The following is a 24,611-nucleotide window of genomic DNA, read 5'->3' on the forward strand; positions in this document are numbered from 1 at the left end:
GTTTTTTGTTTTTTTTTTAAATGTTTTATTTATTTATTCATGAAAGTCAGAGAGAGAGAGAGACGCAGAGGCAGAGGGAGAAGCAGGCTCCCAAGGAGCAGGGAGCCCAATGTGGGACTCGATCCCAGGACCCCGGGACCATGACCTGAGCCGAAGGCAGACGCTTAACCATCTGAGCCACCCAGGCACCCGAAAAAGTTTGGTTTTGATAAGGAACAGAGGAATAATAGCTAGAAGATGGAGGATATAAATATATGGGACAAAAACTGCTTAATAATCTGATCAGAGTCACTCAGTGCTTAAGCTCTAGCCTGAGTCTGAGATTGCAAAACTCTGTGTTTTATCAGTGCTAAGAACATTTTTTAGTTCTTCCCAAGTCAGCCAATAAATCCTCTCCATCATTTAACAGTTGACTATGAAGACCAAGTCACTGTGATTCTGCTTCACATTAGTGTTCAACTTCCATTCATCTTTTTATTCCCGCTGTACCAATTTAGGTTGTCCTCACTTCACTCTAAGACAGGGCCATCAACTCTTTTTTTTAAAGATTTATTTATTTATTTTTATTTTTTATTTTTTAAAGATTTTATTTTATTTATTTGACAGAGAGAGACACAGCGAGAGAGGGAACACAAGCAGGGGGAATGGGAGAGGGAGAAGCAGGCTTCCCGCGGAGCAGGGAGCCCGATGTGGGGCTCAGTCCCAGGACCCTGGAATCATGACCTGAGCCGAAGGCAGACGCTTAACGACTGAGCCACCCAGGCGCCCTAAAGATTTATTTATTTGAGAGAGAGAGAGAAAGCCTGTATGAGCAGGGGGAGGGGCACAGGGAGAGGGAGAGGAGAAGCAGACCCTGCACTGAGTGCAGACAGAGCCCACTGCAGGGCTTTGATCTTATGACCCTGAGATCATGACCTGAGCTGAATTCAAGAGTCCAACGCTCAACTGAATGAGCCACTGAGGCAGGGCCATCAGCTCTTAACAAGTCTTGCATTCTTCTAGGCTTTGTGAACACAATCTGTCTTCTTCCACTATTACCATATTTCTTTCTAAAACATTCTCTTTCCTGTATTTTCCTGTTCCTGAACCAGCTAATGAGAGAGAAATTCAATATCCAAGGGTAATAGTTTGCTTACCAGCAAAAAGAAAATGAAAACAAAAACCAAAAAACCCTGTCACCATAATAAGATATTTTGTCAGCACAATTTCATAAAATTCTTCTACATGAATTCTACCCACCTTGCGTTGTAACTCAAACTCGTCTAGTATGCTATGAATACATGATGCTCTCTTCCCTAGATATGTGATTATATTTACTTTTCACCTATGTAGATAATTTTCCTTCAACCTCCACCAGGAGGCCAAACTCACTCATACTTCAATGCCCCTTGAGATCCCACCTACTTGCCAGTCTTCCCAAATCACTACTACTGGAAGCAACTCCCTTTTCCTTTAACCTCAAAGAACTCAAGTCCACACTTCACATTTGCCAATCAATGAAGTACTTAATACTTTTAACCTCCTTTTATTTTTTTTAATTTAAAAAAATTTTATTTAATTTTTAATCTCCTTTTAGATTGTTGGTTTTTGGTATAATGGAAAAAAAACATTTTATTACAAGGTTTATTTGGATAAGTAACAAGCTGACTTATTATTCAAATCATTCATTTGTATAATGGGATAATACCACCATTGTAGCAAAAAGAAGCAATGAAGAGAAACTACGCAACAGATTTTTAAACTGAAAATGGCATTATTCAACTTCATCTGTTTGTCTCCACAACTAGGTGGTAAACTACTTAAGATCATAAATTCTTAAATTCTTAGGATTTCTCACAACAAAATGTGAAAAATCTATGCCACTCAAGGTTGGATTAATTTCAAAATGATCTGATAAGAACATTTTTATACACTTATCCTGAACAAAATTTTTCAAAATCTTTTCCTTAATCATTTATAGCCATCCATATTTTTTATCTAAATGAAATTATATCAACAATAGCAATGATCAAAATAAGGACTAGTGATTTTTAGATATTAATCACCATAATATGGGGGATTACCTCACAAGGCTGAATTAGTCAACTGAGCATTTCATAATTCTCTAGTAAGTGTAATTACTCCTAATTTAAGGATTTATAGAACATTTCGTAACTAACCCAGGTACCAATTCTGATCTTTTCACCATCCTTTATATGACTTCTAATCACAAAAAGCAATATAAGCTTCAATAAAAACGCATGACAATTTGATTCTCCCAAACTGAAACCACCACCTTTAGAAGGAATTAGATGGCCAGGTCCATAGGCCCATGAGATTTTCTGTGATTATTCCAGAGATCACAGTCTTGTGAGAATCATTCTCGAATCTTAACTTTCTCTAAACCATCAATCATCACAATTTATATCTGAAAAACATTTGGTTTTTTACAGTGAAATGTATACAAATAGGGGACATTAAAAACTCTTACTTATAAACAACATAATGGTTTATAACCAACGGTTCTCAAACGATGGTTCCCAGACAAGCAACATCAGCTTCACCTGACACCATCTTAGAAATGTAGAAATGCAAATTCTCAGCTGTTCCCTATATCCCAGACCTAGTGAATCAGTAACCCTGGGGTAAAGCTGAGCATTCTAGGCCTCCTAGCACTTAACTAGCCCTCCAAATGATTCTTATGCATACTATCAAAGAAAATAGTTACTTAAACTTACCCTCCTGAGAGAACAGGTAACACCACTCGAACAAACGGAGGATCAAATGGAAAGTTATCCTAAAATGCAAATGGGCAAGTTTAATTTTTTTTTTTAAAGATTTTATTTGACAGAGACAGACACAGCGAGAGAGGGAACACAAGCAGGGGGAGTGGGAGAGGGAGAAACAGGCCTCCTGCGGAGCAGGGAGCCCGATGCGGGGCTCGATCCCAGGACCCTGGGATCATGACCTGAGCCGAAGGCAGATGCTTAATGACCGAGCCACCCAGGTGCCCCAAGTTTAATTAATTTTAAGAAAATCCTTAATACAGTATTATTTCGAATAAAGAATGTGTGCATTTATTATCCAGTAATGAGGGTCATGAAAGTAGAAACAGTACCAAAAATAAAATGAAGTAAAAACCACAGCAAAAAAAAAAAAAAAAGAAGATCACAGCCGGCCAAACAGAACAGTGTTTTGGTAAAGTTATGAAAAATATGAAGGGGTTCCACTTTCAGTAAAGCTATATAAAGGAACCATTCCAATAATGATAGACTAGGTAACTTACATCAATCCTCTGGTTGAGAACTAGAAGAGGTGGATAAAATTTAACAATTACAGAGCTAAGATCAGGAAAAAAAGGGAACCTGGGAGAGCAGGGCCTTTCCTCCCTCTGTGCCCCCCCACCCCCACCTCCCACCTTGGGTTTTCTTTCAATTACAGAAGAGGAAGATAAGAGGTCAAGAAGCGCAGCAGAACTCAGACTCACACTCACAGGGCCGAGGAGGTAAAAATTGGTGCTGGGTCCACCAAGGAGAGGCCTTGACAAGTCTCCCACACTTCAGGTTGGGACCCTGAAGGACAAATGACAAATTGCCCTGACAAGGAATGAAGTCCAGTTTTTTGGTTTTTTGGTTTTTTTAAAGATTTTATTTATTTATTTGACAGAGAGCAAGACAGCGAGAGAGGGAACACAAGCAGGGGGAGTGAGAGAGGGAGAAGTAGGCTTCCCGCTGAGCAGGGAGCCCGACGTGGGGCTCGATCTCAGGACCCTGGGATCATGACCTGAGCGGAAGGCAGACGCTTAACGACCAAGCCACCCAGGCACCCCGAATGAAGTCCAGTTTTACATCACCTAAATCCCTGATGGATTCAGTGATCCTGGGCTGCTAATGCCCAAGCCAGACAGGGGCAAATGTAAACCCTCTCTGGAGAAGAATAACATCCAAGGCTTCCAAAATAAGCTAGTTTTTCATTTGTAATGTCTATTACTAAAAACAGTTACACAAGACTTAAACAGGTCCAGGAAATGAGAAGCAAATGACACAAAAACCGTAAGAGATCAAGATTAAATAGAACTATCAGACATAGCTTTTAAAATAACCATGCTGAATATGTACAAGGAAAGAAAAGATTGAAAACCCTGGCAAAGGACTAAAATTATAAAAATGAATCATACAGAAATTCTGAAACTTAGAAAGAACTGAAATCAATAACTTAACAGATGAATTTAAACACAAGTAGAGACTTAGTGGAAGAGAAATTCAGTATACAGGAAAACAGGCCAAAAAACACATCCAGAATGAAGCCGAGAGAGAGAAAAAGGTAGAAAAATGCAGAAAATAACAACACACAGGGGAATGTATTGGAAAGGTTTATCATATGTAGAGTCCTAGAAGGACATGAGAGAATGGGACCGAAGCATTATTTGGAGAGACTGAGAATTTTCCAAAATTGAAAGACTTCACAAGATTTAAGCACTATGAGTATTTCAACAGAAACAATGGAAGCCCCAATGAGGGAATAAGTTTTTGAGTTGCTGAAAGAAATTTCTAATCTAAAAATCTATACCCAATACAAATACTTTCCAAAAAATAAATTCACAATAAGGTTATTTTCTTGTCAGGAGACCCAAGCTAAAGGAAATAAAGGATATTCTTCAGGCAGGAGAAACAGGATCCTAGATGGAAATACAGAGAATAAAGACCATGAAAAGAGCAAATATGCAGTTATGAATGAATACTGACTAAATTATAGAACAATGATGTATAGCTTCTAGGTAAGTACAGAAAATGCATGAAAGCACATATTTGGCAGGGAATCCACGTTCTAAGTCTTTGCATTGATGAGGAAAAGGTAAATTATAAATTAAATTTATGTTAGACTTTGACAAGGACATACATTGTAACTGTTAGGCAGTAAAGAAGAGTAAGAGAACACGTAAGTACTAAGCTAAAAGAGGTGAGAAACTGGAGCAATTAAAAAAAAATCCAAAAAATGAGAAAAAGGAACATGGAATAACAAGGACAAATAAAAAGCACTTAGGAGAAGGGAGACTGAAACCCAAATGTCAGTAATATTAAATGCAAGTAAGACTAACTGCTCTAATTAAAAAACAAAGATCATCAGACTTGATAAAAATATATGAAGAGAAGAGAAAAGAAACCTCAGCTAATTCTCAGGCTACCAAATACAATTCTCTTTTTCAAATTCTCAGTCCTGGAAACAGATTTTCAGAAGAACAAGAGCTTTTTCTCTTTATGAACTAAAGCAACAATGGTAGCCAAGGTTGCTAAGAGCATTAGGTCAGTCTCTTGGTGGTCAGAAAGCCCAGAAGGCTGCCCCTCATTTTCCTACAGCAGTGGGGTAAGGAAAAAGCATATCGCCTCTAATAAAGACATGACGGGAAGTCTAAGAGAAATTATCTTCAATTTCTATGGTCAAATAAAAGGAAACAAACAACTAATTGTCTCTTAAACCAATCTGAGGGTAAAGGAGCTCAACAAATAACTTGTCTCATCCACTTATTTCCAACAAACACAAAAATATAGTTTTTAACTGGAAGAATAAGCAGTGTATGTAATTCCAGTAACTTAAACTCCCTACTTCCACCCATCCTCAAATAAGATTCTAAGGAACATACAAACTATGAAAAGTCAATCCTAATAGGAGAGGAAGATATAAAAAGCACACTTCCGGTGGTTAAAATAGATAATCTTAGATTTCTACTGCAAGGGAGAACCTACTACCCACACAAGATGCCAACTTAATGACAATTATTATAATCTACTTCCAAATAAATTGTAGATAAAAGGTGAGCTACTTAACAGATATAATGAAGGGCATAGATGCAAAGCTTAGTAAAGTACAACTTCATTTAATCTCCTACTCTTTAGATCTTTAAATATGTGATCCCGAATGATAAACCTTTTTTAATTGATTATATGACAGGGAGATTTACCTTCATTTTAAGTAATTCTTCACAGTAACTCCTCCACATCAAAACCGAGGACTCTATTCCATAAACTGCACCATGGAACTCATAATCAATATTTTATAGAAATAAGAGTTCCTTAAAGGGTTATACTGGGGAGGATGAGGATGACTATTAAAATAGACATTTGAGTTATCTTGGTATACTAACTCAGAAACTGAGACTCTCAAGGTTTATAAGGATATCATGAAGTTTTCAATTCAACATCTTGGTCTCTCAAGATAATTTTAATGATGAAGAACATTCTATTCTTGAAAAACTCACTGAATGGCTCTACATAGTTATCTTATCACTTCCTTATACTGAGTTGAAAATCACCTCTTTAAAGTTTGACTTACTAGTTTTAATGTCATGCTTTGTGTTAATCAAAAACAAAAATGAAAGCCTCCACACACACAGCCCTTTAAATAGTTGAGAACAAGCTCTCATGAACCCCTATGTTCTTCTCTCCAAATCTACAATTTAACCAGCTATCTTAGGACATGGAAATCTCTTTCAAATCCTTGCCACTACTTTTTAAATGAACCCAAATTTATCTAAATAAACCCTTCCTAAAGTACTACCTCAGAATTCAGCTCAGTAATTCAGATACGGCTTGAAAAACTAGACCACCACTTCCTTAAGAGCATAGCATAACACAACTGCCAAGCTGCTGATGAATCTGACAGGTCTTCATTCCCTCCTGCCCCTATCCCCAACCTTGTGTTATATTATATCTCAAGTTCCATTTTCTTATTAGTCATGACTTTCAAGTTGTCACCATGGACATCTGAGGCCATAAATACTGTTCATGCTCCTTCCCGTAAATCATTCTTTCTGAGTCATACCTGCTATCCTCCAATTCTGTGAATCCTGATACTTAATAACTTGGTAGTTCCGTTTGCCAAGGTCACTTAATTCAGAGCAATCACATCCTTCCCAGCCCTCTTAAGAATTACTCCAGCCCTAGCACCAGCCCTTCTTTTTTGGTATCAGGAGTTATGGTCCAGAAGGACAAATGCAACAGAATTTCAGCCATTTACCTCCCAGATCATCCCCTCCCTGAAGTTCTACCTAGAGTAGAAAAATATCATGAAAACATTAAGTGCAGCCACAGGTCTTTCAGTTTCCTGGTCAAGATTTCATACTCCCTTAAAAATAACTCTTCAGAAGAAAGTGCAAGGAAAGGGACACACAGGGGGCTTTCAAAGGTCCTGATTTAAAAAAAAGAAATAGACCCTAATTTTTTGAGTATAATTGACACAGTTTACAACAGTTTCAGGTGTAAGGTTCTATATCTTAAGCTTGGTATTGGATACATGGGCATATGATTTAATAAAACTGTTTAGATTGTTCAGGTTAAAACATTCTGTATATCAAAAAAAAAAAAGCCTACTATCCTGGTTTATTTTTTCACCATATGAATCAGTGAAAATGCAATCACATTAGCAACTTCAGTAAATACATATCAAACTCACTCTCTAGGAAGACAACACAACTGACAACCACAAAAGTTTCTATAATAACAAAATTGATGGCAAATACAGACATTTGACATTTGGGTTATCTGAGGAAAGTTCAATCATAAATAAGGATATATCTCCGAACAAAAATATACACACACAAAAGCTAAGTAAAAAGCTTTCAGAAAATTATAGTCTTTTTGTAAGTATAAAGTATTCTTTCATGTCTTTGCTTTCTTCCTTCAAAACCCCCCATATCCGTCTACTCTCACCTATTCCTACCACCATCATCTGTCATTACTCCTTGCTCAGATTAAAATCAAAGCCCCCAATAGTCTCTCAGAAATCTACTCTATCTTATCCAAACCCTATTCTGATACTGAAGACATAATTGTTTTAAAAAAAGATAATAAAAAGCCCAAAAGATCAATCATGCCCCTACCTAAAAACCTCTACTGGCTCTTTACTGTATAAAGGTTACGATCCCAGACTCTTCATCATGGTCTCTGAAGCAATATAGCTTTCATCACAGATTTCTCCCCTAGAAAGACTGCAGGCTCTTGAAGAACAGGGATTATATTTTAGATGCCTCCATGTCCTCAAGCCTTCCATAGGGGCGCCTGGGTGGCTCAGATGGTTAAGCGTCTTCCTTCGGCTCAAGGTCATGATCCCAGGGTCCTGGGATCGAGCTCCACATCAGGCTCCTGGCTCAGTGGGGAGCCTGCTTCTCCCTCTCCCTCTGCCTCTCTCCCTGCTCATGCTCTCTCTCTCTCTCTCTCTATCTGTCTCAAATGAATTAATTTAAAAATCTTAAAAAAAAAAAAAAAAAGCCTTCCATAGTCCCTAATGCACTGAAGTCTACCTAACTGAAAAGGAAAAAATATACCTATCTGTAAGACAATTGTTACATAAACATAGCAAAAAGAAGCTCCATCTAATTCAAATATAACTCCTTAGAACCACTTCCTAGTTTTTTCTGAAACAGAAGATTTAAAAGGACTACATTTATCCATATTCCGTATTAAATCATTACATTTTATCTAAATTCCATTGCTATTTTTCAACCTTTATTCTTAACATTAAAAAAACTATTAAATATAACCTATAAATTCAGAAAAGTACATAAAATATAAAGGCACACCATTATCTATTACAAAACATGCCTCCATGTAACCAGCACCCTGGTCAAGAATCAGAGCCAGCTTCCAAGAAATCCCCAGATGTCCCTTTCACAGCTCACAACTCCCTCCCTCTCACCTAGATGTACTCCCTATCCTCAACTGTATGGTAACCACATCTTTGCTTTCCTTGAAAGTAATTACCCAAGTCTGAATCCATAAATCTGTGTTTCTCAGCCTTTTCATTTTTGCTCCACTAAGAAAGCTTTTTAGAAATATTTTAGAAAAAAATTTTTTTAATCTATCCCCCAAAACAGATACACTGTGTTGTTTATAAAATGTGGTCCCTTAAAGGGTCACAGACCATTATAATATCTTAAGATTTTTTTTTTCACTTGAAGGAGTTTTCACCTCACTGGTGGGGATCCTGCCTCCAATGAGATGCGGATGCACACTCTAAACAATATAATTTAGTTTTACCTATTTTTGAGCTCTATATAAATGAAATTGTACAAAACATGTTTTGGGGTCTGGTTTCTTTTGCTCAACACTGTGTTTAAGATTCACCCACATTTTGTACATTTTCCTTTTTATATGAATAACACAATTCTCCATTCTACTTGGACACTTGGGTTATTTCCTGTTTGGCGTTATTAAAAACAACACAGCTCTGAACAGTCTTGTATAGGTCTCCTGGTGTACCTAAGTACTAATTTCCTGTGGGGTATATACTATGAGGAGAATTCCTGAACCACAGGAAATACCTTCTACTTTAACAAGTAATACCAAACTGTTCTCCAAAGCAATTATAAAAATATACATTCCCATTAGAAGCATACGGAGTCCCCTTAACATTTTCTTACCTTAAAAGAGAAGTTAAGCAAAATATATTCTATGCCTTCTTTTTCTTTTAAGATCTGAAGATCACTGTGCAAAGGACTATCAGGATCAACCCTAAGAATTACAAAACAAAAAACAATTCAAATAAAAACCAAGAGATTTTTTTTCTTAGTAACCACAAAAAATGAACCAGTTCAAGAGCTAAAGCAGAGCCCCTCAGGTAAGTTTCAAACATAAAACTGCTCTATGGTCCCTGGAAAAATAAATTGCAATAGCCTCGGACTCCTTGGGATTAAATGTCCAAAAAGGTCACAGTATTCTAAATCCATTCCCATAAGGAGATTCAAAGTTAGCAGTCATCCTAGGGAAGTCTTATGTATATAAATTTTCTCAAGAACTCAAAAAAAATTAATCTGCTTCTCTAAAATTGTATTACTAGCCAAGGGGTTCAAGGAGAGAAATTTATCACAGACGAGACCAGAAAAAGTGAAATCACTAACAAAATCTGAATCTGTCTACAAACTGTTCTACACATCGAGGTCCTACTCAAATTCCTCATTCCAAATATAAACTGGTTATCATGGTCAATCAGGTTATTAAACACACTTTTGTTTCTATACTTCCCAATTATCTCACTAATTCCATGAAACACTTTATCCCACAGCTGGTCCTTCTTTTTCTTCTTCCTCTTTCTGACTTCACTTATTTAAGCCCAAGAAACAGCTTATTTTAACAACCTGAGAACTATTTCTATAGAAACACAGTCTAAAGTTCTAAGTAAAAACTATAGCGTACAAGGTATCAAATTAGACTATCCCAGCGGAAAATTTTTCCCCCTATCATTACAAAGACTGGGTTAGCATATAAGAGTCACTTACTTCTGCAGTTTAACATGCCAGTCATATAAACTGTCATTTATCAGTTCCACTGAATAAATCCCTGTAAAGATATAGAACACGTAGGTTACTTTTTATTTATTTATTTATTTATTTTCTTAAAGAGAGAGGTGGGGGTAAGGGCAGAGGGAGAGAGAGGAAATCCCAAGCTGGGTGTGGAGCCTGATGTGGGACTCTATCCCACGACCCTGAGATCATGATCTGAGCCAAAATCAAGTGTCGGACGTTTAACCAACTGAGCCACCCAGGAGCCTCTAGGTTACTCTTTATTTGATCTTATAACTACTACTTCAGTGTAAATGAACATACTAAATAACCATCAAAATCTAGAAACTTTGCTATTAAAACACAGAACAACTAAGCTATATTATAAATATTTTGCCATTGGAGCTGAGTAGCTTAGGCTCTTAACAGATAATTAAAGCCATCAATGAAGACGATTTTTTAATGAGTTGAGAAACTGTCTGACTGTGAGTGGGAGGGGAAAAATTATGCAAAATCTTATGTACCTTAAGACTCTTCTTTTATGCATATGCAAATATTTCTATAAAAATGGAATCCCTCTACATAGTTGTATATATAATCTTTCTTCAACTTTCCAGGGCATCTTTCCAATTTAGTATATAAGAAGTCTATTGTCGATTTTTAAATAACTCTATGGAAATTTATTTTATGGATATACCATAATTTAACCAATTCAACCCTATATCTGATTAATTTTTAATTTTTTGCTACTACAAACAATGCTATAACAAGTAATTATTTAACATTTAAAAGTAAACCCATATTGAGGGGGGTGGGAGGATGGGTTAGCCTGGTGGTGGGTATTGAGGAGGGCACATTCTGCATGGAGCACTGGGTGTTGTGCACAAACAATGAATCATGGAACACTTCATCTAAAACTAATGATGTAATGTATGGGGATTAACATAAGAATAAAAAAAAAAAGTAAACCCATATTTAAAAATTTAACTGTGCTTGATTAAGTTTCTACAGATAAACTTTTAGACTTCTAATAAGAAAAACAGGATGCCAAAACTTGTCATAACTCAAGAGTCAAATTTGGCTTACCTTGCACTCTAAAGCAGAAATTTTTTTTTGCTTTTTGTTTTTACTAAGTAAGCTCTAATGATTTAGATTTGGTCACTCTGAGAATTACTGAACGGATCACAAAGCTAACTTTTCAAACATATTAAAATTTGGCTCTTTCCCTTATTTTAATATAGTTAGAATCTCTGACAACCAAAGGGAATTTTACTTCAATTAGAGCGGTTCCACAGTATTTAAGTCTTACTGGGCAAGAAAGAACACTCAAAGTCAAACTATGAAATGAATAAAAAAAACCCACCTATTTTTAAAGTGATACCATAACTACTTATACAATAAAAGTTGATTTTTTGTTTTCAAAAAATAAGGAAAAATCATAAAAATCAACTCAGCAATAGTTCTTTGTTCATACAATAACATATGTATCTTATTTACTTTCCAAAGCAGATATTACTCATACTTTTCCCAGAAGCTAAAAATCATGAGTTAATCCCAGTCAGCAAGAAGACAAAAAAATTATGAGGTATCCATAAAAACAACTTTCAAAAACCCAAAGAGCAAGTAAACTCATCCTATTTTACCTCCACATCTATTAATAACTTGATTAAATCTGCATTTCACATCCCTAAAATAAAGTTAATAACCATTTCTGTTTCTATCCAGTAACATTGTAAGAACTGAAGCTTACTATCTGAAAACTGAAAACAGCATAAGGACAACAGAGTAGAGATCCAGAGGTCCTTACCTGCTTTATAACTCTGTGATCTGTATATGTCCCTGAGCTCTTTCATAAGTCTATCTGAAGCTTGCACAGACCCAGATACTGCACCCTGCAACATAAAAATTGCTGTTTACCAGGATCTACGGAGTCAAATAACTGAAGATTTCAGGTATGTAAACCTGAAATGAAAGTTTACAATGAGATTATAAAAACAGATCACATCTCGACATTAAAAAAAAAAAAAAAAATCAAAGAAGTTTAATTGAATTGAGGATTATGAAGTTTCAATAGAAATATAAAATGCGGGACAAGTCTGGCTCATTTACTGTTTCTTAGCATCTAGGAAAAAAAAAAAAGTCTAACCAACATGTCTAGATTACCATGGTTCCTGCAATAGCCTAGAACTTAGTATAAACCTATTTCAAACTCCAATGATTTTTTTTAAACTATTAATTTTTTTTCTCTTTAGGATTTTATTTTTTATAGCATTTTTAGGTTCACAGAAAAGTTGAGAGAAAGGTACAGAGATTTCCCATATAACTGCTCCCACAACACACAGTCTCTCTCATTATCAATATCCCTCATCAGAAGGTACATTTTCTAAACTGATAAACCTACACTGACACATCATTACCAGTGAAATCCATAAATTACCTTAAGGTTCACCTTTGGTGCTGTACACTAAATGGGTTTGGAAAATACCTAATGACACATATCCATCATCATAGTATCATACAGAGTATTTTCACTGCCCTAAAAATCCTCTGTGCTCCACATATTTATCCCTCCACCCCACCTCTGGCAAGCACTGATCTTTTTGCTGTCTCCTTGGTTTTGACTTTTCCAGAAAGTCATATAGTTGGAAACATACAGTTGTGTAGCTTTTTCACCAGATCGGCTTCTTTCACTTAGTAATATAGATTTAAGTTTCCTGTGTCTTTTCATGGTTTGATAGCTCACTTCTTTTTTAGCAGGGAATAATATTCCATATAGTCGGGATATGCCACAGTTTATCTGTTCACCTACTGAAGGGATGGATACCCTGGTTCCTTCCAAGTTTTCACAATTATGAATAAAGTTGCTATAAACATCTGTATGCAGGTGTTTGGACATAAGTCTTCAATTCATTTGGGTATACCAAAGAGTGCAACTGCTGGAATACATGGTAAAAATTATGTTTAGTTTTCTAAGAATCTGCCAGACTGTCTTCAAAAGTGGCTGTACCATTTTGCATTCCCATGAGCAAGGAGTGAGAATTCCTATTGCTTCACATCCTCGTCAGCATTTGGTGTTGTCACTGTTCCTGATTTTGGCCATTCTTTAATTTTTTTTTTTTTAATTTTAGCTATTCTTTTAAGTATGTAGCATCACCATCAATTTTTGAAAATACTAGATGGCCCTTACCATTTTACACTATCAACTAAAACAGTTTCATTAGTCAGACTATAAGGAAGAATGTTATACTGAAGGTCTACTTTACATATTAAGAAACTGAGAAATAACATGTTCACCTGCATGCAACTAGTTTCAGTTCTTTTCAATGTTGGCATTTCTTTAAAAATGAAAATGCACCAATGTCTTATTCTAAGACTGAATATGAATGCCAACTATTTCTCACATTTAGAATTCCTCAATTAAAAAAAAGAACTGATCATGTAAAATTCAAAATGTTAATGGCTGCACTACACTTTGGGGGATGGGTGGCAATCATGTTCACAAAGCTATTACTTTCTAGCTTTGTGACCTTGAGTACATTACTTAACTGGTTTAAATCCTAGTTTCACACCTACAAATAGGAACAATATTTTATAAAGTGGCTATAAAGGTTGAAGGGGAAGGTATGTAAAATTTAAAGTACTTAGTGTCTCTCATGTGAAAACATTCAATAATTTGTGTTCGTTTTGACTGTAATATCCAAACGGAAAGCAGTCACAAGAGATAGAAAGTATAGTAATCATTAATTTAAATGCTACAAACTTTTTTTTAAATAATCAAGATAAGGGCAGAGCTAAATTTCTTCGCTCTCTAAAAAAGATTTGCCAATTAAATACAGCTGGACTGAAGGAGAGAGTAATCTATCTGCTTACAACACCTGGCATCTCCCTACATAATAATTCATTCCTGGTTTTTGAGAACCTATACCCAAGACAAAGGTCCTCAGATGTCACGAGTTTGATAAAGAGCTCTAATACAAGGTAGGAAATAAGAAGGAAGTGTTGAAACAAAAATGCCCCTACTTTGGGCATTTTATATGCATCATTCTCATTTATCCTTCTCAGCAATCATCCAAAAGGTATATATTATCCATATTTTCGTGTTGAGGAAACTGAAGCCACATACCTGTGTTTATTACCAGACTCAGTGTTCATTTCATGCCCCATGCAACTTCACATAAAAGTGATGTTAAGTCAAAAGAAAAAAATACTTTTGATTTGGTTAGAGGTGGAGAAGAATTTAAACTGTACTTTGTAGAAGACACTAAATTTAAATACACAGATCTCATAGGAGAAGGGTAAGCGATATAGTCTGGAAAGGAGGTGTGTATACGGTGAACAGCAGGTTAATTCCAGCACGTAAAAAGCAAATGAGACACTTCAACAACAACAACAACAACAACCCACTAGGGCAACAAATGGCTGAATGCACAACACAGGCAAGGGTGGAGGAGAGCAGCCTAGACTGGTCTCTTAATGACTTGCCCAGTTTTATATTATTACCTATAATTACTCAATCCCAAAAGTCCAGGTTCTAGATATTGGCACATACTTACATTGAGATGGTCTTGCCTTTGAGTCTTCCTAATTTTCTCTAGTATTGCCAAGTTTTCTTTTTCAATTCCTTCATCCTCTGATTTTTTTCCACTAACAGGCTCTTCTTCCTTCATCTCATAGTGATCCAAGTCTTCTATATCCTACATGAAAAATATTAGCTTATTGAAACTTATACAAAAGTTAAATTATTCTTGATTCGACAGGGAACAGAGAATGGGGAAGGGAAAAAAGCCTTCACATTCAGTTCAGGTTCCCTCCTTTTAGATCTTACATTTTGCTTAAAAGCTACAAACTGAGTAAAGCATACTTAATAGATTTGTAAAGTCGTAACTATTACCAAAAAAGTCTCCTATTAAGAGGAACTTTTGAAACAGTTTAGCATTAGGTATAAAGAACCTTATTCATGCTTTGTTCCAGTAACTTGACTTCTAGAAATCTATTGTAAGGAACTAATTTAAAATGTGAACACAGACTTGGGGATAAAGATGCCTATTTAAACTTTATAGCCACAAACCCCCTCACAAAACTGCATGTGCAAAAATACCAGAGCAGGGGGGTCTTGGGTGGCTCAGTTGGTTAAGCATCCGACTCTTGATCTCAGCTCAGCTCAGGTCATGGAGCCCAGTGGCAGGCCCTCCGCTCAGTGTGGTCTGCTTGAGATTCTCTCCCTCTCCCATCCGCCCCTCTCTCCCGCTCGCACTTGCACTTGCTCGGGCGCTCTCTGTCTCAAATAAATATTAAAAACAAAACAAAACAAAAACCCAGAACAGGTAACTCAGTTCCATGGAATATTAGAAGACCATTAAAATGCCAACATAGCATAATTGTTTCTTCTGCATCAATAATGAAACAGAAGTGTGGTGAGGATGGTGGCACAGTGAGTGGACAAAGTTGGCCACTGTGGGCGCCAGGTTCTGTGCTCAACTGGGTCTCAGCTGTTTCTGGCTGCTGCCTGGGGGTGAGGCAGTGCAGCAGCCCCAAACCCAAACCTGAGAACCCACCGGGGGGACCCCACCACAACCCTGGGTTGAGCTGTGGGCTGGGCACCCCTGGGCGACCACAGGGCCTATACTAGTTAGAGCTGTGCTGTCCAGCAGGGCAGACCCTTGTTTCTTGCAGCTGCTGAGCACTTGGAATGTGGCTAGTCTGAACTCAGATGTGCTGTAAATGTACAGTCCACACCCGATTCGGAAGACTTAGTGAGAAAAAATATGAAGGCCTCATAATTTTGTTTTATATCACATGTTGAAATGACAATAATTTAAATATATTAGGTTAAATAAAATGTATTAAATGGAAAAAATAATGCAATGAAAAACAAAGAATACAATCTTTGTTTCTCAGTCATGCTAAAACAAGGACAGAAAAAAAAAAGAGCTAGAGGGCGCCTGGGTGGCTCAGTCGTTAAGCATCTGCCTTCAGCTCAGGTCTTGATTCCAGCATCCTGGGATCGAGTCCCACATCGGGCTCCCTGCTCCTCAGGAAGCCTGCTTCTCCCTCTCCCACTTCCCCTGCTTGTGTTCCTGCTCTCGCTCTCTCTCTGTCAAATAAATAAATAAAATCTTAAAAAAAAAAAAAAAAGAGGCTAGAAGGACATATACTGAAATAATAATCTCTAGAGACATTTAGTGCTTTTCTTTCTTTTCCAAGTTTTCTGTAGTGAGCACCTACTGATTCTTATAATTAGGGAAAAAATTAGACTATGAATTTGAATAGCAGCCCTTGGCTAACATCTTTAATCACTACATCATTCTCCTTCCTCCTTTTCCATATCATCTACTCCTGTTTAAACAAATCTATGCAGAACTTTTAAAATCCTAACCTTTTTCTATTATCTTAACTTCTCTTTACTTCAATCATCAAAATCTCTAAAGGAGTAGCTGATAATTACTATCTCCATTTTTTTAAGGAAAAATTCACTGTGATTTGTAGACCAGTTTAAAAACCACTTCCATCCAGACCCAATGGTCTTTTTCTTTAGACTCTCATCTCCTCAACCCCTATTAACATTCCTTTCTTATTGAGACTCTGTCCATGACTCCATGTTTCATGGAGCTCCCTCCCCTGATTTGTACCTTGCAGCCCCAATGTTCTATTCCACACTTATTTTCTTCAGAAATGTCCTTAGTCTGGATCTCCTCTTCCTCCTCCACCTTTAAACTCAGCCACATTCCTATCCAAAAATCTTCTCCACTTGAGTATTAATGATGAATTCTGTTCTGTGCAGATTATCTTTATAAAACAACATTCTCAGCACACTATTCTCTGCTCAAGGCCTTTTTCTCAACAATCACACCAAATATAAATATATTTGTCTCTAATTCAAGACTTTAAGCCATCTGCTTTTCTAGCCAAACTTGCTTTCCATGACTCCAACACGTCAATCTCCAATGCACCTAAACATACCATGCCCAAAGCTTGCTCTGTGCCTTTTTTACCATTATTTTAGTTACCTAGATTATATTTTCTCCTATCTTAATCTGACATCTCTGAAATCCAGGATCCTATCTTTCTAGATTTCCCTAAACGTTGCTGTCCCTTCTTTACATTATCTTGCAAAGGAAAAAAATGAGAAGTACATAAACTCTGAGTAGAATCTCTATTTCATTGGACACCGAACCCATGGAAAAGGTTTACTATTTTCCTGCAGTTTATTCTACCTAAATTACACTGCATGAAAATGTGAAAAACAAACTATCCCAAAAAAATCATACAAATTAGACAGTGTTAAGAATTATCTTGGAGACAAATGAGGGGCTTAGTCAGTTAGGCATCTGCCTTTGGCTCCGGTCATGATTTCAGGGTCGTGGGATCGAGCCCTGTATCGGGCTCCCTGCTTGGTGGGGAGCCTGCTTCTCCCTCTCCCTATACCCCTCCCCCACTGCTTGTGGTCTCTCTCATTTTGTAAAATAAATAAATAAAATCTTAAAAAAAAAGAATTATTTTGCTCCCAGACTCACAAAACAAACCACAACTACTTCTTTAGTTTTAAGGCCTTCTAAGAAGTGTATTTAAGATTTAAGATTTTGCACATCAAGAAAATAAGGTAATAACCTGAATTAATTCTAAGATCCAAACCAGTAAGAAAGTTTTAAAATCAAGACTGTGGAACTCAAATACCTTTTACTTGGTCAATGAAGAGACACAGAATTTAAACACAAAGCTTCAGAGTCTGAAAACCTCTAAAATTATATCAGTGCCTGGTAACTAAACTGGCCTAAGGTCAAGGTCTTAGAATCTGCCCTACCAAATTCTTAGATGGTTTTTCAACATGAGATAGCTTTATTACTTCTAGTGAGTAGTCCCTGAAACGTTCTCAAATTCTCCTTTTATTTAAATTCAGAATTTTTGAAACTTAGTAGTTCCTCTTCTTAAAAATAACCAAATATGGGTTAAGCATTGATTACTATTAAATGTAAATATAATTTTAATGCTAAATGTTAAGAGATTTTCTAGGAAATCAAACATTTTGCTCAAAAACATCATTAATTAAAACTAAAGCCAGATTTTAGAAATTATATTCAATTTCAAATGCAATGGGGTTTTCATTATTCCACATTAACACTGGTTTATAAAGGAGATTCAAAAATATTCAAAAATGAAGATACGGTATTTATAAAACGTGATTCTTACATAAAATACCTACTTCAGCCATCTCTTCCTCTTCCTCCTCTTCTGAAGTCACTTCTTCTGTGGTCCCATTCTGAAAAACAAAACCAATTTGCTAGGGCTGCACAGAATAAGCACATACTGAGGACATTAGAAGACTTTAGGGACAAATTATCAGTCATCTGTCACTATAGTTCCACTAATAGAATTTATTAAAGTTGAATATTTACTTTTAAATCCAGGTTTGATGTGACAATATTTATCAGCTTAAAAAAAAATTTTTTTTTGAACGATTCAACTTGATAGATGCCTTGAGAATAAACAACAGCAATTAGTCCAATATAAAGCAAAACTGGAAAAAAATTTAAAACATTCTAATTTAAAATAAGAAAACATTTTATACCTATGGCTATGTATATAAGGTCAATGAATGGCTTCTTTCACTTAAAACAAATATCCCAAACCATAGGTTCCTTAAAATATCTACCTTTTTAACTTTGAAAAGCCTAAATCTTTCCATACATTCCTCACATTTTAAAAGGTAAAATGTGTCATAAAGGAGTGATGTTTTACAAAACTACAAAATTGTAAAATGATCACCATTTCACTAAAGAGCCATTTTTCTTTTCTACAACATGTCATTTACCACAGAATACTTCTCTACAATTTACCACTCATTCACAAATAATCTGATGGGGTTTTAGGAAGAGCCTTCATACCTAGTTTTGGCAGAGTTCAAAAAGACAAGTTTTCTGAACCAGAGCAGAGTTCACAACACAATGCATAAAGTTAGTATGATTTTTTTTTTCCTTCTAGAAATACTTGCTGTATTTGTTCCAACTACAGCTGGTAAGGATTTTTTTTTTTTAAGATTTTATTTATTTGACAGAGACAGACAGAGCGAGAGAAGGAACACAAGCAGGGGGAGTGGGAGAGGGAGAAGCAGGCTCCCCGCTGAGCAGGGAGCCCGATACGGGGCTCGATACCAGGGCCCTGGGATCATGACCTGAGCCGAAGGCAGACGCTTAACGACTGAGCCACCCAGGTGCCCCAAGGATCACTTTCTTACATAGGAGGCCTAACTTGATGGCCTCTTAGTATAAGTGTCAGAACTACAGAGAAAAGACATTTTTAAAAATACAACTCAACACAGCAGCAAAATCTAACTCACTCATCTCTTCCTTGAACTCAGGAGCTGGAAAGTCTGCCTGCTAGTACCTCTCCATTCACAAGCCATAGCCAGAGCACAGGTGTACAAACCAGGCAGAGAAGAGTGACAATTACTGAGGGCACTCACATCAACCACTGACAATGTGATCAATGGTATACCTCATCTATAAATGAGCAGATGACCAAGTATCACCAGACATTGAAGAAAACCGGCACTCTGGAAAAAAGGCACCAAGTCAAACAAACAGAACAAGTGACCTGAAGCATTATTAATGAAGAAAATAAAACAAAAAAAATCTAATTGGAATCCTTAGCAGTACTTGAGAAGATATTGTATCCACAAAACATAAAAAAGATAACCATGCAAAGGAAAAGACAGTTCTGGGAAATAAAAAAGATTTCCTCTTCAAAAAAAAAAAGATAAAGGAAAAAAACACTTAGTAGAAGGACCAGAGAGCACAATGGATTTGAATCAACAAAACATTTATGATTAAGAAGATGACCAAACTGTGACAATCCCTTAGAATATGGAGAAAAAGGGAGATAGGGGGTGGGGAGAGGAAGGGGTACTGAAATAGAAGAGTTACGGGAAATGGGAGATAGGAATACCCAGAACTAATATTCATCCGCTATTTACCCATAAGACTGAGGGAAAGAAATAAGAGACAAAGGTTGTCAAGCTAAAGAAAGACTTCAGAATATTAAGTGGCTCTGAATGCCCCAAAGGAATACTGAAAAGTAAAACCCTATACTTCACAGTTAAAGAAAAAACCATACCAACTTCCAGAAAGAAAACAAATATATAGGAAAAGAAGAACCAGACATCAGGCATTTCATCTGTAACAATAAATTCTGGAAGATAAAAGCGTAAAGAACCTAGAAGAGACTCAATTATGAACTTAGAATTCTATGTCTAGTTCCATCGGGACAGGCACCATATCTGTTTCTTTGCCACTGGATCCTCAGCACCTCTATAGAGTATTTTGCACACAGTCAGACGGATAGGGGTTGAATGAATAATAAAAACAGACACTGAGTATTCAAGGAACACTCTCCACTCATTCCTAGAAATCCTTTCTAAAAATAACAATAGAGAACGTTAGTAAGGGATCTATTTTCAGAGTAGGAAGCAACCATGGAATATAAGATACAGCAATAAGCAAAGACATAGTAACACCAATGGTTAAGTTTAAGCAACTGTTGATAATTCAGCTGAGAAGTTACAGGCTATATTGTAAATAGTGAAAAACTAAAAATAGCCCAAAGGCCACCTGAGAATGTTAAAAACTTTTTCTAAAGAACTCTTAGGTTTAAGAAGAAATTGCTCCAGTAATCCAACTTCTAAGTATGTGCCCAGAAAAATGCTTACACAGGTATCCCACAAAATATGGACAAGAATGATTATGGTAGCACACTGTTTCTTTTTTTTTTTTTTTTTTTAGAGACAGATTTATTTCTTTGAGAGAGGGAGTGAGAGAGAGCGCAAGCACAACCGGGAGGAACAGAGGGAGAGGGAGAGACTCTTGAGCTGACTCTGCTCTGAGTGCGGAGGCTGATGTGGGGCTCAACTTCACAACCCTGAGAGCACGACTTGAGCCAAAACCAAGAGTCAGATGCTTAACCAACAGTGCCAAGTAGGCGCCCCACACTGTTCCTAATAGCAAACTGCAATCAACTCAAATGGATAAATCTGTAATGGTATGTTCAAAGAATGGAATAAATACAGCAATGAAAAAGAACCACAGCTACACATATGAATAAATTTAACACACAATGTTAAGCAAAAGACAAAGAACACACATATAGTATGACTCAATATGAAGCTTAAAAAGTCAATACTAAATCATATTGTTCAGAAATGCAGATATATATGATAAAAACTAGGGAAAAGGAAAAGATTAGCATTGAAGGGAATGATCATCTGGAAGGAATGTGCAGAAGGTTTGTAGTACTAGCAATAGTCTGTTTCTTCACCTGGGTCGGGGCTGGGTGGTAGTTCCCAGGTATTTACTGTAACTATTAACGCTCATGTTTATATGTTTTCTACACCTATACAACTTCTTGTGAAATATAACAAAGTAATAGAACAAAAGATGGAATGAAATCACTTAGGAAATACAAACTGTTTAGAAAATAAATATACTAAATCTTAAAACCTGTGCCATGAAGTGCAATAGCATGCAGAAGAAAATGTGTACCTTTACATGTTTGTTAAAGCAATTTAAATCACAGTGGTCCAATAAACTAGAAAGGCAAAAGAAAAAAAGAGTTAAGACACACACAAAAATGAAAAAGAAAATTAGATTTAAAAAAATAAAAGGACTGATTCTTTCAAAAGACCAGTATAATAAAACAGACAAGCTTCTGACAAGTAATCATGGTAAAGAAAACAACTTTAGAAATGAAAAGAGCTTCATAACCATAGATTCAAAAGTACAGATGAAGTGATTTTTTTAGAATCTAAAATTACTAAAAATGACTAAAGGAATGGAAAAAATGAAGACTAATATACAGAAAAAGAGAAAAACAGATCAGGCTCAGATGTTTATTTAAACCATGGTTTCTCAACCTTGGAAGTACCAATATTTTGGGCTAGATAATTCTTTGTCATGTAGGACATTTAGTAACATCCCCTCTACCCACAAAACACCCATAGCACTCCCCTCAGCCAGTTGTGACAACCAAAATTATCTCCAGATAGCTCATGGGAGGCAAAATTGGACCCAGTTGAATTTTTATTTAAACTGTCCTAGACTTTAGGGATGCCTGGGTGGCTCAGTCCATTAAGTGTCTGCCTTCGGCTCAGGTCATGACCATTAGTCCCAGCCACTATCTGAATGTGCAGTGAGGTCAGCAGAAAAAAACTGTCCAGCTAAGCCTAATCAGCCCACACAACTGTGATAAATAGAATAAATTAAGTTTGGGGTAAGAGGTTAAGCAGCAGTAAATAAAACACAACCAAAAAGTTATGCTGTCCAAATAAAATTTTTAAAAATTGAAGGAAAAACTTTCAGAATTTGAAATTAAAAAAGTGAATATGGAGATAATATAAAAGATACAAAGACTCAAGCAAAGAGGTCTAAAATCCCATTAGTAGGCATTCTAAAAGTGAACAAATAAAATGGAAAGGAGGAAGTTATCACAGAAAAAAATACAAGAACACTTACCCAAGGAGAAAGATAAAGGAACCCACATCTGAAAAGACACATCCATACTGAGTGTCCAGCAACAATGAAAAAACAAAAACAAAAAACCACAACTAAAAATACACCATTGTGATATCTGAGAACACCAAGACAATCTCTTAAAAGTTTCCCAAGTCATGCATAGATGAGTAAGACTTAGAATGGCATCAGGCTTAAATTAAACAACACCGTTGGCTAGAAGATAGCAGAACAGTCTTTGAAATTCTGAGGAAAAATGATTTTTAACCCAGAATTATATATTCAACCTAACCATCAACCAAATGCAAAGTAAAATATAATAGCAGTTAACATTTACTGTGCATTTACTATAAACCATGCACTGCTCTAAATTATTTACATATACTAACTCATTTAATCTTCATAGCTCCCCACAAAATATAGGTACTACTATTTCCCCCGTTTTAAAAAGAAACTGATGCACACAGTGGTTGGGTAATTATCACAAGGTCATACAGCTAATAAGCAGAACCAAGATTCAACCCTATGGTGGTCTGGTCATATACTTTTTGATGTCAGAACTCAAAAAATGTACTACTCCTTCATGCTAGAATTTTACTTGAAGATGTACTCAGGCAAAATGAGAAAGGGTAAGCAAGAAAGATTGACATGAGACCAGGTAACAATAGATCCACACTAGCAGAGGAGACAAAAATTTCAAGACGACAGCTGCACAGCCAGCCCAGAGAACAACCTGCCAAGACTGGTGCAAAAGAACCAAAGCCTCTAGAAGAGCCAAGAGCTCGAAGAAAAGAGCCAGAGTATCACTTTTTTTTTTTTAAAGATTTTATTTATTTATTTGACAGTGAGAGTGAGAGTGAGAGAGCACAAGCAGGAAGAGCGGCGGGGGCGGGGGGGGGGGGAGAAGCAGGCTCCCCGCTGAGCAGGGTGCCTGATACTGGGCTAGAACCCAGGACCCTGGGACTGTGACCTGAGCCGAAGGCAGACGCTTAACTGACTGAGCCACCCAGGCGCCCCAGAACATGACTTTTTAAACTAAGAATTATTATTATGAGGAGGACACTGCAAAACAAAGAGCTCTACAAGAAATGTCACAATAGAAAACTCTACACTACAAAGTCCTAATGATAAACAGTGATTATTCATATGACTAAATATAATGGTGTTTTAGGAAGGGAGATGGGTGGGAAGGTAGGTGGTATAAGAGCTAAATCCTTATTTATAGTACAAAGTCAGTAAATTATGCCCTAAAATAGGTAAATCTGGAAATCTAGAAAAGTTACAGGTGGTGGTGAACTAGTGGGCACTTCTGGGCACTAGAGGAAGTAACATTTGGGTTAAGCCTTAAGAAGCAGAGATAGGCTTAAAAGGAGATGGCATTCCAGGTGAAGGCAAATGAATAAGCAAAGGCAAACAACTGAAGGAACAGTTATGGAAATCAGGAATGTTAACAACAAAAAGGTGGTAGTGGGGAGGGAGGCAGTTGCTTCCCTGTCATAGTAAATACCAGCAGCTCCAAAGAGTAAACAGGTTATTTTTAGTATCTAAAATAAAACAAACAATCCAACACCTTCTAAATAAGTTGCATAATAAGAAGAAAAATCATCCTAGTTTTACTTCTGCTTGAGACAATTTATTTTAGCTCTTGAACACTAGAGAATTTTTACTTTACCTGACCCGTGGGTATTGGTTGATCTAGCATCTCAACATCCAGGTGCTTAGGAAGGTTATATAATCTGCAGAGTTCACATATCAACCACTTCAACTGCTGACGAAGCTACAAAACACATTTCAGTAAATAAGCATTATGTTAAAGAGCCCTTAGAAGACATGAATAATGCTATGACTACTGTAACCAATCC

At 36.5% G+C, this 24,611-nt stretch overlaps 1 protein-coding gene across 3 annotated transcripts in view; it reads right to left on the reverse strand.

Moving 5' to 3' along the window:
* UBE2Q2 (ubiquitin conjugating enzyme E2 Q2) overlaps positions 1 to 24,611 on the reverse strand; it is a 63,813-nt gene that overhangs the window by 23,320 nt on the left and 15,882 nt on the right. The window contains exons 3-10 of one of the 3 annotated variants that reach the window (XR_004677374.1): positions 24,422 to 24,526; positions 18,453 to 18,509; positions 14,806 to 14,946; positions 12,060 to 12,144; positions 10,250 to 10,310; positions 9,395 to 9,485; positions 3,467 to 3,551; positions 2,718 to 2,776 (exon numbers count right to left, since the gene is read on the reverse strand). Coding sequence is in view for 2 of the 3 variants with exons in the window: in XM_034994665.1 (XP_034850556.1) it covers positions 2,775 to 2,776; positions 3,473 to 3,551; positions 9,395 to 9,485; positions 10,250 to 10,310; positions 12,060 to 12,144; positions 14,806 to 14,946; positions 18,453 to 18,509; positions 24,422 to 24,526 (621 nt within the window). In the remaining variant the exon portion in view is untranslated. Of the gene's footprint in view, positions 1 to 2,717; positions 2,777 to 3,466; positions 3,552 to 9,394; positions 9,486 to 10,249; positions 10,311 to 12,059; positions 12,145 to 14,805; positions 14,947 to 18,452; positions 18,510 to 24,421; positions 24,527 to 24,611 lie in introns of those variants that run through there. The other 2 variants (XM_034994665.1, XM_034994664.1) reach the window with 2 other exon arrangements.

The sequence above is a fragment of the Mirounga leonina genome, unplaced genomic scaffold, assembly GCF_011800145.1.
Source record: "Mirounga leonina isolate KUSES-001 unplaced genomic scaffold, KU_Mleo_1.0 Mir_91, whole genome shotgun sequence".
Lineage (NCBI taxonomy): Eukaryota > Metazoa > Chordata > Mammalia > Carnivora > Phocidae > Mirounga > Mirounga leonina.